At 41.9% G+C, this 18,569-nt stretch overlaps 1 protein-coding gene across 4 annotated transcripts in view; it reads right to left on the bottom strand.

The window, feature by feature from the left end:
* LOC137313417 (NEDD4-like E3 ubiquitin-protein ligase WWP1) overlaps window positions 1–18,569 on the bottom strand; it is a 177,438-nt gene that overhangs the window by 105,469 nt on the left and 53,400 nt on the right. For all 4 annotated transcript variants that reach the window (XM_067979523.1, XM_067979522.1, XM_067979521.1 and 1 more), the window contains exon 2: window positions 6,561–6,639. In XM_067979523.1, coding sequence (XP_067835624.1) covers window positions 6,561–6,618 — 58 coding nt within the window. In that variant the 5' untranslated portion in view covers window positions 6,619–6,639. The remainder of the gene's footprint in view (window positions 1–6,560; window positions 6,640–18,569) is intronic.

Below are 18,569 nucleotides of genomic sequence, written 5' to 3' on the forward strand. Positions count from 1 at the left end.
CTTCAGTTCCCCAGTTTTATTTTGGACGCTGTGTACATTGCTGTACGAGCAGTTTAATTCATCTTTAATAGTTGTTTCTTTTACTTTATTTTTAACAGTCCTTTTATACTTCTGTTTTATAACTGTATTTGTTCCTTGTTTATGTTATCTTTATTCCTTACCCTTATCTGACCTTTACCCTCACCTCTTGGTTCTTATATCTTCAAGTTTTGTTATTGCTACCAGATCCCTCCCCGCATCTGGCTAGTTTAAAGCCTTATGCACTGCTCTCTTTATCCTTTCCGCTGGTCCCATTCCAGTTCAGATGGAGCCAGTCCCAGCATTACAACTCCTTCCCTGTCCCGGTACTCGTGTGGGTGTCCCATGAAATGGAACCCATCCTTCCCACACCACTCTTTCAGCCACGCATTCACCTTCCTGATCTGCCTATCCTTATGCCAGTTAGCACGTGGCTCAGGTAGTACTCCTGAGATTACAACCCGTGAGGTCCAGCTTTTCAAATTAGTTGTAGGGGATATCAACTTTAGTTTGGACACTTCTTCAAGATATTGCTATGGGGGCGCAGGGAGGGGGGTGTTTTGGTCTTTCTCCTATGACAGGAAAGCCCCAATGTAGGTTAAACTTGTAGCATACAAGGCATGAATCAAAACAGTGCCCTGGAGACCTACCTAGTTCTGGTACCGAATTTAAAAAATCGACTACAGAGGGCTGAATTACTCCAATTTTACTCCAAGTGCATAGTTTATTTCATGAAATATAATGGGAAGCATGCCTACAATTTCCTAATATGCACTCCTAGCGAGTGAGGCTCCATGCCAGGTGCATGTATTCGTAACATTTATCCCATGGTGTCCAATATCTAAATAGAATACTGCAAGCTCCTGCTTCATCTTTGAAAAAACACACACACAAACACACAATTTTTGTTCCCTCTACATCCACACTATTCTCCTTGATCAGGAATGAGGATATCGCCCAAGAGACCTCTGAGTAGTGCTCTTTGTTAAAAATGCGATGAGTAAACATTAATCAAGATACAAAAGGTATCTTTCCCTCCTTCATTCCCAAACAATACTGGACCAGGAAGAGGATATTGGCTTCTTAGGAAAAGGAGCCAAGTCTGGACTTCAAACTTTGATTGGTTAAAGCACAGGAGCAAAGACAAAGGGTCCATTATCCAACTCCATTACCCACTATGATATTAGGGAAATAAGAAACCTTAAGTTACAAAACAAAGTGGTATCATCCTAAAACACAGTACAGCTGTAACTGAAGTAGCAGCCTGGTCTTCAAGGACAAAGCTTAGAGAAGCAAAGTGGACACACAGAGTTGTGAGCTTGTTTCCGAAAAGTATGTGGGAGACTGTGGACAAAGGTAATAGATCATGAATTTGGGTAGAAAAAAAAATGAGCAGTGGTTTTAGGTCACAGGCGTAATGTATCAGAATTTGCAAATATGCATAGAAGGCTCCCAACATTCCTGTTTAAAAAGAGTATCTGATCACTTCAGTTTGATGGTGATCTGACTAAAATTTTCCAACATTATACAGGGAATACAGGTTATTGTTCACAAACAAACTAATATCGTACAGCACTATAAATCACTTTTAATGCACAGGAAAACCACAATTTAAGAAAGTTGCACATCAGTAAACTCAGCCCAGCTTTATGTTTTAGTAGGATAACATAGTGCAAATCAGCTTAAGATAAATGTGTCCCCTCCAGGCTCCCAAATCAAAAAAGAAAATATTACACTCACAGCTTTTCCCCTCATCCCCTCGCAAAGCACTGCCTCCAACTTCCCCCTCTTTCTGCACCCCTCCCATCCATTTTCTTCCCTTTTCATCCCCTCATTCATTTTCTTGTTACATTCCCTTTCAGCGGCATCCATTTTTGCATTAACATCTATTTCCCCCTTCTCTCTCCCTCCATTGCCATCCATTTGCTTCCTTCCCTCACTCCTTTATGCTGCTGTTAATGGAAGTTATTTTGGCCACTGCATATTGTAGACGGGAACTACTGTTATGACCAAAATTCCTGCCTACCGTATGCAGCACGCAGAATCAGTTCCATTCATAGCCTGACTCTCGTAGGAGCAACACTTGAGGGGATAGGAGCTCCATCTGTGCCGATTGTCATCAGTAAATGCTGACAAGTGAACCAGGCCCCCCAAAACACTGGCAATATCATACTGAGAACAATATTCAATAGAAGACACTTAGCTAACAAAAGAAATTAAGGTTAGTATTAGATCCAAAGAGGAGTCATATGAAATTGCCAGAAAAAGTAACAAGCCTAAGGATTGGGAGCAGCTTAGAATTCAGCAAAAAAGGACCAAGAGATTGATTAAGAGGGGAAAAACAGAGTATGAGAATAAACTAGCAGGGAACATAAAAACGGACTGTAAAAGCTTCTAAAAATATGTAAAAAGAAAAAGATTAGTGAAGACAAATGTAGGTCCCTTACAGTCAGAGACGGGTGAATTTATAATGGGGAACAAGGAAATGGCAGAGCAATTAAACAAATACTTTGGTTCTGTCTTCATGGAAGAGGACACAAATAACTTCCCAGAAATGCTAGGGAACCAAGGGTCTAGTGAGAAGGAGGAATTAAAGGAAATTAGTATTAGTAAAAAAAGTGCTGGAGAAATTAATGGGACTGAAAGCCGATAAATCCCCAGGGCCTGATAATCTGCATCCCAGAGTACTAAAAGAGGTAGCCATGGAAATAGTGGGTGCATTAGTTGTCATCTTCCAGAATTCTATAGATTATGGAACAGTTCCTGCAGATTGGAGGGTGGAAAATATAACCACACTATTTAAAAAAGGGAGAGAGAAAACAGGAAACTATAGACCGGTTAGCCTAACATCAGCAGTGGGAAAATGCTAGAGTCTATTATAAAGGATGTATTTGGATTTTCAGAAGGCCTTTGATAAAGTTCCACATAAGAGGTTAGTGTGCAAAATTAAAGCACATGGGATTGGGGGTAATATACTGGCATGGATTGAAAATTGGTTAGCAGACAGGAAACCGAAAGTAGGAATAAATGGGTCTTTATCGGGGTGGCAGGCGGTGACTAGTGGGATACCACAGGGATCAGTGCTTGGGCCCCAGCTATTCACAATATATATCAATGATTTGGATGAGGGAAACAAATGTAATATTTCCAAGTTTGCTGATGACACAAAACTAGGTGGGATTGTGAGTTGTAAGGAGGATGCAAAGAGGCTTCAAGGTGATTTGGACAAGTTGAGTGAGTGGGCAAATACATGGCAGATGCAGTATAATGTGGATAAATGTGAAGTTATCCACTTCGGAAGGAAAAATAGAAAGGAAGAGTATTATTTAAATGGTGATACATTGGGAAATGTTGATGTACAAAGGGACCTGGGTGTCCTAGTACACCAGTCACTGAAAGCAAACATGCAGGTGCAGCAAGCAGTTAGGAAGGCAAATGGTATATTGACATTCATTGCAAGAGGATTTGAGTACAGGAGCAAGGATGTCTTACTGCAGTTATACAGGGCCTTTGTGAGGCCACACCTGGAGTATTGTGTGCAGTTTTGGTCTGCTTACCTAAGAAAGGATATACTTGCCATAGAGGGAGTGCAGCGAAGGTTCACCAGACTGATTCCTATGATGGCAGGACTGTCGTACGAGGAGAGATTGGGTCGACTAGGCCTGTATTCACTAGTGTTTAGAAGAATGAGAGGGGATCTCTTTGAAATGTATAAAATTCTGACAGGGCTAGACAGACTGAATGTATCCTGGGACTGTTTCCCCTGGCTGGGGGGTCTAGAACGAGGGGTCACAGTCTCAGGATACGGGGTAGGACATTTAGGTCCGAGATGAGGAGCAATTTCTTCACTCAGAGGGTGGTGAACCTGTGGAATTCTCTACCACAGAAGGCTGTGGAGGCCAAGCCACTGAATATATTTAAGAAGGAGATAGATAAGATTTTTAGACACAAAAGGCATCAAGGGGTATGGGGAGAGAGCAGGAATATGGTATTGAGCTAGAGAATCAGCCATGATCATATTGAATGGCGGAGCAGGTTTGAAGCGCCGAATGGCCTATGCTTCTATGTTTGCAATATTAAGGGAAAAACACACACACTTCCGTAAAAGCTGCTAGCACTTTTATTCAGATTTTGATTACATAGCACACTTAAGTCTTCTTTAATCACAGAGTAGGCTAAAACAATTTTTAATTAGTGCAAAATCTGTCAAATTCATAGTCATTTACTACGGCAGTGCTTCAATTTTGTTTTACAGAAATCGTGGGAGCTACTCACTATCAACAGATCAGCATGTCATTTTAAGTATAGCAATGCAAAGCCAAAAGCTTAGAAGTGATCATGTTTAGACTCGTTTACAAAACAAAAACTATTCTATGATAGCATCGCAGAGACTAAAGTGCTTCTAGCTTTTGATATGGTAGATATCCAAGCAATGTTTATAATTGCTTTAATAACTAACACAAGATCAATTCTTTTTAGAGGGCGGGTAGTTAAAAAACATAACCTTCAGTGCATATTTACTCTCTTATTTTATGATTGTAATTAAGATAAAGTCTAGTAAGCCAGGAGAATGGGTAGCGCAGTGGGTGAGCACACATTCTTTTCATCCCTGAAACTCGGTTCAAATTCATGCCATCACGGGATGAAACGACCTGCTGTAAGAATGTTAAGCAAAATGAGAATGGGCAGTCTTAACCCAATTCCTAATGGGCAATGGCTATGTTTTGCTGTGGGATCACAGTTTAGTACAATTCGTAAGGGAACTAGAACATTTACGATAGTGAAGTAGGAATGCTCTTAAATTGGAATTAAGGCACATCACTAATGCAGAGAGCAGATTATTCTATGGCATTTGGCTGTGCTATACCTAACTTTGGAATGCTTGATGTTGAACTTAGAGCACAGAAGTTGCAGAGAAAATGTTCAAATCCCAGCAATGACATCCTCACTTTAATAAGCACACAAAAAAAAATCACCAATTTAAAAAACAAGGAAAATAAAAGGGGAAATCCCTGAAATTCACACCCATGCACAAGTCATTTACCAACATTTAAAGGATATAAAACATGCACTAAAGTGTGATTGTCCCATTGACCTTTTCCTGACATGAAAAACATCAAAAATAAATTTTTTAAAAGTTTATTCAAAGCTGACAGTAGTCTCATTACTTCTGTTCAATCGAATCCAGGCTGAATGCTTTGAAATAATACTGCCCATCAATTCCAAGTTGGGTATAGCATAATCCTGCAATAATTTTATAGTTAAGTATTACAGTAGTACCAACATGTGAGAGTATTCATTTACATAATTAAAAGTTTTGTGTATAGTAGGCATCTGCCATGTCATACGTCTGTTGAGCAAAACTTAGCAACTGGCTAAATTGAGGAGTGGGTAAGTAGGAAAAAAAAACTGAGCAAGCAAATCAGCTTTTTCCCCCCAAATTAAGCAGCACGTACCACAAAACAGATCAAAACTGCTCAAATAATATCTTCAGTTTTTATCTGCTACATTTCTTCTTCACTCAAGTGAGAATATATGGCTGAATATAACGTAACAAATAAAAAATTACATATTCTGAAAAATATTTTGCTAATATTGTCATTGATTAATTAATTAATGATAAAAAATCCTACAAAATGTTTCCCCCAAATAGGTGTGCCTTTCTGAGTGGAACTTGAGCTTGGAGATGAAAATTTCACCTGAGCCTGTTGATAAATTACATGTGTACACGTGAGTGATGCATCAGGCTTTTCAGACTGTTACTGTGGAACTACAATATCCACGGGATGCCAGGACAACCCATGTAATATGACAACCAGGTAGAAAGGAACAAAGAGTTCCAGCTGTGTGGGAAAATTCTAGAGAGAGAGATATATATATATATATATATATATATAATATATGTATGTATATAGAGAGAGAGGTAGAGAGAGAGGAGGGGAGAGCGAGAAAGAAAAAATAAGAGAGAAAGAGAAAAGAGAGATTTATTGCAGTGGGACTATAGAAACTATCAAAACTGCACAACAGGTCCCAGACTAAGCATGAATGTTGCCATGGGAGATCTATTAGGCTATATTTAAAAGTACATCTCACACTTCATTACAGATGCAAAGTACTTAAAATACTTTTTTTAAAAAAGGAAGCCAAACATTTCATGCCAAGTTTTTTTTCTCTGACCTTGTCCCAGATATTTAGAAACAGTTACAATTTTCCTCTTACTGACCCTAGGAAATTACAACAAATCACTATTACTTTATTTACCTATTTAGACCACTTCCCACAGGGAGTAAGTACATGGAACAGTGGTTTTCAAGGAACATGCCAGCTTAGCAATTAAACATTACAACTGTGCCCTAGATTCAAGACCATATGTGACCAGTGCCACAGTAGAAACTCTAGTATCAAACACTGTTACTAATCTAATTTTCTCAGGTTAAAACTTTAATTCACCAACACTTATGGGACTGTTTTTTTTTCCTTTTATAAAAAGTTCTTATGTAGTTTCAAGCAAAGTATCTTGGAAAGAAGAAAAAATAACATACCAGTTACTTTCAACTGTGATCTTCCATTGTGATTGTTACTTGAACAGGCTGTGGCCATGTCACAGGCTGCAATGTTAGCCTACAAAGAAGGAAAATTAAACATTACAAGTGGTCAAATATCCACATATTTATCTAAATTATCAATATGTATGGAGTCAATTATTGCCTTCCTCAGAGCATTTTTCCTTTCAGCCCACTCTCAAAAGCAACTTCTAATTTAAAACTGTTTATATAATGTTCATAAAGCATTAACCTCTTCCGCTCCCCCCGCCCCCACCGAAGTATTATCTGTGCACTTGTGAAATAACTGTAACCAGTTCCTGAGTCATGATGTAGTTATTTTGTTACAAGCCAACATTTTTGCTGAACCCAATATGTTGCATATAACCAGACCACAATCAAAGTACAAACTGACTGCAGATCAGTTGCTTCAAATAACCAGAAATTCACTATGTTTAACACTGCTTTACAATGATGGATTCTAAGTAGGTTAAATAAATTTGTTTCTGAAAGATTACTGGTAATATGGCTTATCCATTACAAATGTGTTACCGAATTCAGGGATCTAGATTGCTCAAGTTTAACTCTTAGCTTAGAGTAACTAAAGAGAAAGTTCAGGCCGCAGAAAAAATTGCATTAAATACACATTTTTCCAATATTTAATCCCTAGCAGCAATTCACTTTTAGAATTTTATTTGCACATATATTACCATTTGAGAGAGATTATTGACAGATTTTTATACTGGATAATGTCTGAATGGCACCCCCCCCAACACCCCACCCCCCACCCTCCCCCCAGAGTCTACTCCTCCTAATTCGAAGTTGCTTAAATCAAATGCTACTGCTTACATATTTAAAACTGGATAATTATTTTTTTTTTAAATGGAAGCTACTGTATTCCCCTGGATGACCATGAAATAAATCCTCCTAATCTGTAATGTGGCTTATAAGTGAAAGATTGAATCCCTGTTGCTGTCTGCCATTACACACCCACTAGCCAAAAAACTCTGAAGACATTTAAGTTTACCACATAGAAATATAATTTATTGCTATAATGCTACACATGGAGCTCTATTTTAGCACCCGCTATCGGGTGCGTTCCTGGCAGGGGGGATCCGAAAATCGGAGAATCCCGGCGCGGTACCGGAGCCCACCCCGAACCCGCGCACTTCCGGGTTCCCCGCTGACGCGCCGGCGTGCGCGCGCAGCCCCCGCTGGTGGGAATCCCGCAGGCAATTAAAGCCAGCGGGGTTCCACTTGAAGGTATTTATTTAGGTATTTCAGGTCATTAACTGACCTGATTAAGGGATTATGTGGGATTTTAGAGCAAACTGGGACTGTTTCCCACACTGGGGGAAACACTCCCAGGTCAAATGGACGTGTTGCAGCTGTCAGCCTGTGGCAGCTGCAAAGGTCCATTTGACAGGTGGGGGGGGGGGGGGGGGGGGGAGACCCTCACCCATTGCAGGAGGCCATTCTGTCACTTGGGACAAAGTTTGGCCTCCACCACCCTCCTCCTGACAGTCAAAGTCACCAACCTGCACACTTACCCCGGGGTCCAGAGACATGTACCTACCTTGCGGACCCCCTCAGATGCACATCTTCCGGATGGGGGCCGCCGTAGCTGCAGTCATGATCTCCTTGGAGGGCGAACAGCATCACCAGCCTCACCATCCACCTCTGACACGTGGAGCTCCACAACAGATTGCTGTGACACATCCACCTGTACAGCAGGAGGGAGGGCTACCGCAGAGAGAGATGCCTCGCAGAGGGCACTACCCTTGCCACAGGGTCCACAGACCAAGGCTCGGCTTCCTGGACCTCTCTGAGCAGCAGTGCACATGGAGGCTCAGAGTCACTCAACATGTAGTCGTGGACATCTGCAGCCTCTTTCATGCCGAGCTGCTCCTGGCTGGCCCGAGCACCATCTTCTTACCTGTCGCTGTCAAAGTCACCACTGCCCTCAACAACTTCTCCTCCGCATCCGTCCAGGGTGCAAGCGGGGACATCGCCGATGTCTCTTAGTCGTCTGCGCAAAAGAGCCCTGCAAATACACCTACACCCACTCTGCAGTGACACAATGGGTGGCATCAGTTGTGGCTCCTCATAGTGATCCTCAGGAGCGGGCACTATTGCACAAACCAGACAGGATTCGCGAAGACATGGCAGTAGTGGTGCCAATATAATATGTAATGTGAGTTGGTCAGAAATTCAATATAAGTAACACCCATGACAAACCCTCAAACACCCTTGTGCATCCCCTTCATGCTCACGACACGTTTGCCTTACGCTGCCTACTGCACATATGTGATGCATGCCCTGTGGCTGCAGCACAGGTAGTGGCAGGTTGAGTGAGGCTGGCCGTGAAAGAGATGCACAAGAGGGTGAGTATGAGATAGAGCCATGAGATTGTATGAGGATTGGGTTGCGTGGTAGTGGCGGGGTGAGTACTGGCGAGGTGAGTAGGTGCGGGTAAGATGAGGATGGGGTTTGAGTGGGTATGAGGGGTGATGTGACAGAGTTATGTTGGCAGTGCTGAAGGAGATGTGGGGTGGGGGCAGTGATGTGGCAGATGGAGTGTAGGGGAATGAGTAAGTGTACTCACTTTGGCTGACCTACTGAGGTCATTGGAGCGCCTCCTGCACTGTGTGCAGGTGGGCGATATGTTGGTGGCGCTGGTGACCTCCTCTGCCACCTCGAGCCAGGCCTTCCTGGTGGCAGAGGCAGGCCGCTTCCTCCCGCACGCCGGGAGGAAGATCTCTGTCCTCCCCCTCCTCCTCACCCCATGTATTGATACCTGGAGTGAGGCATCATTAAACTGGGAGCAGCCTTCCCCCTTGCCTGCGCCATGCTGTAATTTTTGCTATTTGTTGCAGCATCTGTCAGTGGAGGACTGCCCCTTTAAATAGAGCGCCTCCAGCTGACAGATCTTACTGCACATGCGCAGCCTGCCCGACGCGCAGATCAGTAGTGGGGAACCCGGAGGAGCAGGTAAGTGGCTCAAATTAGTGGATTGGATGCTACGATCGCGCGGGAAACTGACTAATTTCACCGGGCGCGTTACCCACGCGCCCGATAGCCCCCCCTCCCCCCCCCCCGAGAACCGGCAGCCCTGCTAACATCGGGCCCATTGTGTATCACTGTAGAATGTGTTCCACGGCAGTAACTCATATCTCTTAACATAGGTTACAGCATGGAAAGGGGCCATTCAACCCATCGAGTCCATGCCGGCTCTATGCAAGAGTAATCCAGCTAGTCCCACTCCCCCGCCCTATCTATCCCCTTAGCCTTGCAATTTTTTCTTTTCAGGTACTTATCCAGTTCCCTTTTGAAGACCATGATTGAATCTGCCACCACCACCCCCTCGGGCAGTGCATTCCAGATCCTAACACTGTGTAAAAAAGTTTTTCCTCATGTCACCTTTGGTTCTTTTGCCAATCACCTTAAATCTATGTCCTCTGGTTCTTGACCCTTCCGCCAATGGGAAAAGTTTCTCTCCATCTACTCTGTCTAGACCCTTCATGATTTTGAATACCTCTATCAAATTTCCTCACAACCGTCTCTGTTCCAAGGAGAACAACCCCAGCTTCTCCAGTCTAGCCACGTAACTAAAGCCCCTCATCCCTGGAATCATTCTAGTAAATCTCTTCTGCACCCTCTCTAAGGCCTTCACATCTTTCCTAAAGTGCTGTGCCCAAAACTGGACGCAATACTCCAGTTGTGGCCAAACCAGTGTTTTATAAAGGTTCATCAGGACTTCTATACTTTTGTACTCTATGCCTCTATTTATAAAGCCCAGGATCCCGTATGCTTTTTTAACCACTTTCTCAACCTGCCCTGCCATCTTCAATGATTTGTAGACGTATACCCCCAGATCTCTCTGCTCCTGTACCCCTTTTAAGAGTTGTGCCCTCTAGTTTATATTGCCTCTCCTTGTTCTTCCTACTGAAATGTATCACTTCACATTTTTCTGCATTAAATTTCATCCATGCCACCAGCCTGTCTATATCCTCTTGAAGTCTATCACTATCCTCGTCACTGTTTACTACACTTCCGAGTTTTGTGCCATCTGCAAATTTTGAAATTGTGGCCTGTACACCCAAGTCCAAATCATTAATATATATCAAGAAAAATAGTGGACCCAGCACTGACCCCAGGGGAACACCATTGTACACCTCCCTTCAGTCCGAAAAACAACCGTTCACCACTACTCTCTGTTTCCTGTCCCTTAGCCAATTCTGTATCCATGTTAACATAGGTAAGCTCTGAGAGCTTTATAATATAATGCAGAATCTAACAACACGGAATTTTCTTTTCCCAATGTTAAATCAGAAGTTATTTTTGAAACCTCCATATATAGATATATCTAATAGGCACACACACATATATATATATATAAATACACGCACACAAATTACATTCATATTTTTATTTTTGCTCTGTATTTCTGCCAAAAGCAAGCAACCCAATGTCTCTCAAGCAGTCAGTGCCTGCTACAGGATTATGTCAATGATGCTCAAACAGACTTTCAGTTCATAACCAAATCTACTTTTAAGTCCCTAAGGATTATACTAACATTTGAGTACATTACAAGGACTGAGAGTGGGCCATAATGTTTCAAATTTACTTTATTTACTGCATAAAGATGTTTACGGAAGCTTCTTGCTAAGTTTATAATGCACGAAATATGTACTTAAAGTACTGTTTGTTTCACACTTTGGTATTTATAGAAGAGCCAACAGAAAACACGGGTACAGCTTTTCCACGGATCCTGTGGAAACTGACAATCATCGTCCCTGCAGAATTCACAAACAGCTGTGAAAAGAATGTTAAAAACAAAGACAAGACCCACTGCAATAAATTACTGACTGCATTTACAACAGCTCCTGGTACACTGAAACTGCCCACATCCCCAATCACACTATGTCTGCCTGTAAAATTTAACAACTGTCAATCAACCAGTTTTGCTCCATTCAGTGTTATAAGTTAAAGGTGTTGGTGGCCTTTTGGACCAGTTTGCAAATTATCAGAGGATTTTTAAAAATTTGTTCTCGGGATATGGGCAACGCTAGTGAGGCCGCATTTACTGCTCAGCCCTAATTGCCCTGAGAAGGTGGTGGGTCTCCTCCTTGAACCACTGAGTCCCTGTAGTAATGGTGCTCCTAAAATGGCATTAGGTAGGTCATTCTGAGTTACTGGCCCAGCAACAATGACGGAACAGGGATATATGTACAAATCAAAATAGTGTGTGACTTGGAGGGGAACTTGTAGGTGATGGTGTTCCTATGACATGGTTGCTCTTGTCCTCAATGGTAGAGGTCACAGAGAGGGAGATGCTGTCGAGGTAACCTTGATTAGTTGCTGCAGTGCATCCTGTAGATCGTACATATTGCAGCCACAGTACTCCAGTGATGGGGGAAGGGGGCTGGATATCGAGTTCAGTGGGAGGAGTGCTGATCAATTAAACTATGAGATCCAGGATCTCATCGAGCTTCTTGAGCGTTGTAGCTGCACCCCTCCGGTCAAGTGGTGTACTCCATAAGACATGCTATTTTGTAATGATAGGAGGGTTATACCATCTAATGCACAATGTATCATGATTTGGTTGATCTCTTGTAGCATTGCTCACAACAAAAACAATTCTCTCTTCCTGTAACGGTCTCTAAATCATTCTCACATTTTTATTCTGTCCATTGTTCTTTTTCTCTTCTACCCTTCTCTCTGTCTGTATGGCTGTCCCATATTTTTAATATGTTGTGGCACTCTATCCAATTTTTTAATTGTTCCTTTCTCACTCTTTCTGAAAGTGTCTCCTCTCGTTTTTGTATGTCTCCAATATCTCTACACATTTCCTTACTAATGCGCTGATTATCTAGTCTCTAGTCTTATCTTTTTAAAAGGTGGAGCTTTGAGATGGAAGGCAACATACACTATGTTGGAAGCGAGGGTGGTGAGGTTTTTAAGAAAGGTGTTGCAATATTACTGTTTGGGAGTGAAATTTGACCAAGAATCAGCCAAGAGGGATGGCTGAGGAGATGTTTGCAGCCAGGAGGAAGCAAGGGTTTGAGGTTGGAGCATGGAAGGGAGCAAGTGTAGGAAGCCACACTGTTACAGGGGTCTGGGAACCCTTAGTGGAATTGTAGACTGGAAGTTGCTGGGCTGTGGCTGTGGCAGAACTCCATGTAGCAACCAGTGAATGAGATTCTTAACGTAAAGAGTGCAAATTTCACACAACAACAACTTGCATTTATTTTGTGGCTTTAAACATCCCAAGGTGCTTAACAGGAGCATTATCAGCCAAAATTTGGACACAATGCTGTTGACAGAATAGGTGGCCTAAAACAATCAATGTGTTTAGGAGCAGGGTGAGCTGTGAGGCCTGGGAGCACAGTGTGGGGGGTGGTGTGTGAAGAAGTACTCGAGGGGTGGGGTCACAGGAGGTCAGTGGTCTGAGACCGGTCAGGGAGGAGTTGGGGTGCTTGGATGTGCAAGTATTTGGGGTAGGCGAACTGAAGGAGCACTTGGTGAGGGAAAAGTGGGAAGCACTGAACAGGAAGATATGAACTAGAAGCACGTGAAGTAATCTAGAAGCGTGTGGGGGGGGGGGGGGGGCGGCGCGGAAAGAGTGGAAGATTGGTGCTAGGATCACTGTGGAGGGAAATCGGGGCTGGGAAGCATTAGAGTGTGGGGTTGGGAACAGTCCAGCACACAAGACAGCAAGACCAAAGAACACAGAGCACAGACACCAGGAGAAAAACAGAGGTGCTGTGCTGGAACATGGCAGACTTGTTGGTGAAAAGTGTTGGGCAGTAGATAAGGAACGGTGCAGAGAAGGCACAGCTGAAGAGGCCGTGAAAATGTTTAACCAGGTAGCAGATGGGCAAAATTAAAGTGCGGCTATTGTATCTCGAGAAGGGCCAGGGCAGGCACATCCGATTCTGGTGGAGTAAAATATTTTAACCACCTTTGCTTGTGGCGCACTCATACGTGTCCAACCTTAACAAATAAATAGCACCAAAAACTATCCAATTCAGCATTTTTTGGGCTGAGCCCCACCAAAATACTGTCAAGCCTCTCACAGAATCATAGAAAGGGTACTGCATGGAAGGAGGCCATTTGGCCCATCGAGTCCGTGCCAGCTCTATGCAAGAGCAATCCAGCTAGTCCCACTCCCCCACCCTTTCCCCGTAGCCCTCTCAATGCTCCTCCTGTTTTTTTTAGTATTTGTTCTTGGGATTTGGGCAACACTGTCGGAGCAATATTTCATGCCCATCCTTAGTTGCCCTGAGGACATTAAAAGGCAACCACATAGTGTTATTTGCAATTACATCACGGAAATCAATTGGCACTGAGCTCCTCGATGGCAGAGTTGTTAAATCCACTGTGTTGTGGCACTGAGTCACAGACCATGTTTAATTTTGACTGATTACACTTCTGTGAAGTGCTTTGGGATATTTTTCTATGTTAAAGTCACTATAGTGAAACCTGCATAAATGGACACTCCCAAAGAATGAACAACTCCCAAAGAATGGACAACTGCAAAAAACGGACACTAATTGAGAGACCCAAATTTTATTATTTTACATTGTAAAATATACGAGACAGTCTGAAAACACGGACACTCGCAAATTACGAACAGCCTCCAATGCGCCATGCCATTTTACACCTTAAAACTCGGGACACAGCCTGATGTCACACTTAAAAATATTCAAAGTACGTACTGTATCTGAGTATAAAGATCGTGATGGCCAATGGATTGTTACTGGATTCCTTTTGTCCATGTCGGTATCACGGTTTGAATCACTCCTGCAGCCGCTGTCCCTGCTTCCAAAAGCAACCTTGTTGATAAAGCACATCAGAAGATGCGCATGCCCCCGATCCCATGCGGACCCAGAAGACGCGCGCACAGCCCACCCCATGCAGTGCGGTTGTCCGTCATCCGAGACGGTCATTAGGAACAGGTTCCACTGTACAGATATTGTACTTGCAACATCATTTTTGTTGTAATATCTGCTTCCAAACTTAAGTTCTTAGCATTGTTGCAGCTGATTAGGTACTGATCATAATCTCAGCTGGTTCTTCACGATTGTTGGGGAAATTTTTACAGTACATACCCAATGACCATTTTGAAAATAAGGACACCTGCAAAAAAAGGACAGCTGTGCCAGTCCCTTAGGTGTCCATAATTTACAGATTTTCTGTATATAAATCTGTATATAAATAGTTGTTACGCAGTTAATTTGTTACGCAGTTAATTTGTTACGCAGTTAATTTGTTACGCAGTTAATTTACCTCACCCAGACCTTTGATGCAGGCACATTTGATCTCAATCTCTCCAGGTGAGCAAGGAGAGGAAAAAGGAGAGGAAAAAATACATCAGACAAGTTTACTGTTAGCTATCTGGAATCTTGCTTTAAGTGTACAATATGAGGTAAGAATCAAGCCTTGCTGGGATGCCATTTTTCATCACAACTTCTAATATATATTACAGCAATTAGTTCCCCATATATTATTTTTCTTTTTCAATGGTTTTGATACCTTTTGAGATGTTTGTTCAGTTAATGATACATACACAGGATCCTTCCGTTTATGAAACACAAAAAGAAAAAAAATGTTGTCTACTATTTGATCATGAGCTAGAAACGAATTGGGTGCATCATGTACATGTCTCAAGAAAAGAAAACTTAAAAAGTAGAATTCTTCACCCTTTTTTGGAATGGGCCTTTCGGCCCCATCAATAAGCAGCAATGCAGCAAATGCGCTGCCATTGTCTCCCATTGTCAAACTATCCCTTCCTCAAGCAGTCCAATATATCCGGACACATTTTGGCTCATTCCTAATGTAGAATATTTTATGGATCTGGATACATTAGTGATCGCTTCCATAACCCACCCAGCAGATTCTGCTGAAAAATTTGGAATCTAAATCAGATTTCCTTTTAATGAGTCAGCTGGTCCTCCAGATTACTGAACTAATACCTCCATACAGCATATTATATTTTACATATCCATAATGAGTTTTATTATAATACACTATGTTTTAATTCTAGTTTTGATTTCTTGAGATTTTTCAGCTTCTCCCAATCTAATTAAATGGGCAGAGGGGAGTTAAAATCTCTCAGTTTAGATCAAGTCAAAACCAGCAAATACCGCAGTAGGTAGGAGTCCCTGCACATCATCAAAAGGTATTTTATAACCTTCTGATGGGAAGAGAGTGGAAAAAAATTTTGGATTTCAGGTTAGCAGTGTGGGGCAAAATAAATTACCATTCCAGAATAAATAATTTCTGGATTCAAATAATGCATTACAATACACTTCAATGCTGGAAAACTCACCAAAAATAATTATCAAAAATCACAATTGCACTTTTTTGTACTTTAGATTTACCTGTATAATACAAATGATGGAATATAAGTGATATTTGCAGTTTAGGTCATAACAAGCTCATGTCTGCTACACTCCTATTGTAACTACATATTGTCGTATGTCTCTGCAGCAGAAGCAAACAGAACGTGATCCCAAAACTTATGTTGAAAAGCCTATAGATGGGTCATCAACCTCTTCCACATTTTCTAGGCTCGTCTACAGGTTCAATCCTACTACTACAGGGATATAATCCACTTGTCTGCAAAATCTCTCTTGCCTTCCCTGGCCCCGTTTTATCCTGAGGGGTCTAATACAAGGGTTAGCAATCATTTTATTCCATGTGTTTGGAAATTGACCTAGATTGCGTTGGAATATGATTGCGTAACTACTAGGTGACTGAGGTTACTGATAGGGTTGGATGGGAAAGATAATGGAATCCATTATTAAGGAAGTGGTAACAGGGCACTTAGAACATCATAATATGATTAGGCAGAGTCCACATGGTTTTATGAAAGTGAAATCGTGTTTTTTGAGGATGTAACTAGCAGGGTACATAAAGGGGAACCAGTGGATGTAGTATACTTAGATTTTCAAAAGGCATTTGATAAGGTGCCACATAAAAGGTTGTTACGCAAGATAAGGGCTCATGGAGTTGGGGGTAACATATTAGTATGGATAGAGGATTGGTTAACGGACAGAAAAGAGAGTAGGGATAAACAGGTCATTTTCAGGTTGGCAGGCTGTAAGTAATGGGGTGCCGCAAGGATCGGTGCTAGGGCCTCGGCTATTTACAATTTATATTAATGAAGGGACCGAGTAGAATGTATCCAAGTTTGCTGATGATACAAAGCTAGATGGGAAAGTAAGCTGTGAGGACACAAAGACTGCAAAGGGATATGGACAGGTTAAGTGAGTGGGCAAGAAGGTGCAGATGGAGTATAATGTGGAGAAATGTGAGGTTATTCACTTTGGTAGGAAGAATAGAAAAACGGAATATTTTTTAAATGGTGAGAAACTATCAAATGTTGGTGTTCAGAGGGATTTGGGTTTTCTTGCACAAGAAACACAAAAAGTTAGCATGCATGTACAGCAAGCAATTAGGAAGGCAAATAGCATGTTGGCCTTTATTGCAAGGGGATTGGAGTACAAGAGTAAGGAAGTCTTACTACAATTATACAATTGTAAACAATTTTACAACACCAAGTTATAGTCCAGCAATTTTATTTTAAATTCACAAGCTTTCGGAGGCTTCCTCCTTCCTCAGGTGAACGAAATGAAATCCTCGAAATCTCCACATTATTACAATTATACAGGGCTTTGATGAGACCTCACTGGAGTACTGTGTTAGTTTTGGTCTCCTTATCTAAGGAAGGATATACTTGCCTTGGAGGCGGTGCAACAAAGGTTCACTAGATTGATTCCTGGGATGAAAGGGTTGTCCTATGAGGAAAGATTTGTTAGAATGGGCCTATACTCTCTGGAGTTTAGAAAAATGAGAGGTGATCTCATTGAAATATATAAGTTTCTGAGGGGGCTTGGCAGGGTAGATGCTGAGAGATTGTTTCTCCTGGCTGGAGAGTCTAGAACTTGGTGACATAGTTGCAGGATAAGGGGTCGGCCATTTAAGACTGAGATGAGGAGGAATTTCTTCACACAGAGGGGTGTGAATTTTTAGAATTCTCTACCCCAGAGGGCTGTGGATGTTGAGTTGTTGAATATGTTCAAGATTCAGATAGATAAGACTTTTGGACTCTAGGGGAATCAAGGGATATGTGGATCGGGCAGGAAAGTGGAGTTGAGGTTGAAGATCAGCCATGATCTTACTGAATGGCAGAGCAGGCTCGAGGGGTCATATGACCTACTTCTGCTCCTATTTCTTATGTTCTTAAGATGGTGACAACATTTCACATCAGCTTAATGACTTTATGTGGACTTAACTGTGCTGTGCTTTTTTTGTGTTGATTATTGCGTTTTGAATTGAATTTTTTTAAAATAAAGTTTTGATAGCCTTCCATGTATACAAACTAGAAAAAGACCATTTGATAATAAAAAGCAACTAACTCTCTCCCTACAAGTCAAAGATTGAAAACCAATAAGATGAAAAATAAACAATTTCATTTTTTTCTCCTAAACTGTTGAGATGAAACAATGGACTAGTGTCACAAATTATACATTGAAGAAACGGTCAGTGTATTAAGGGCAAGTTGTTCACAGCCTGGAATTTTCCAAGATAATAAAACACTCAAATTTCATGAAGTAAAGAAAAAACATTTATATAGTGCCTTTCACGCCTCATGATGTCCCAAAGCGCCTCACAGTCAACAAAGTACTTTTGAAGTGTAGTTACTGTTGTGATTTAGAGAAACACAGCAGCTAATTTGCACACAGCAAAATCTCACAAACATTTATTCAGCACCTTTAATGTAGTAAAACGTGCCAAGGCGCTTCACAGGAGCGTTATCAAACAAAATTTGACACTGAGCCACGTAAGGAGATATTAGGATAGGTGACCTAGAGGTAGGTTTTAAGGAGTGTCTTAAAAGGATGAGAGAGAGGTAAAGAGGCAGAGAGTTTTAGGGAGGGAATTCCAGAGCTTAGGGCCTAGGCAGCTGAAGGCACAGTTGCCAATGGTGGAGTGATTAAA

This window comes from Heptranchias perlo, chromosome 3 (genome assembly GCF_035084215.1).
Source record: "Heptranchias perlo isolate sHepPer1 chromosome 3, sHepPer1.hap1, whole genome shotgun sequence".
NCBI lineage: Eukaryota > Metazoa > Chordata > Chondrichthyes > Hexanchiformes > Hexanchidae > Heptranchias > Heptranchias perlo.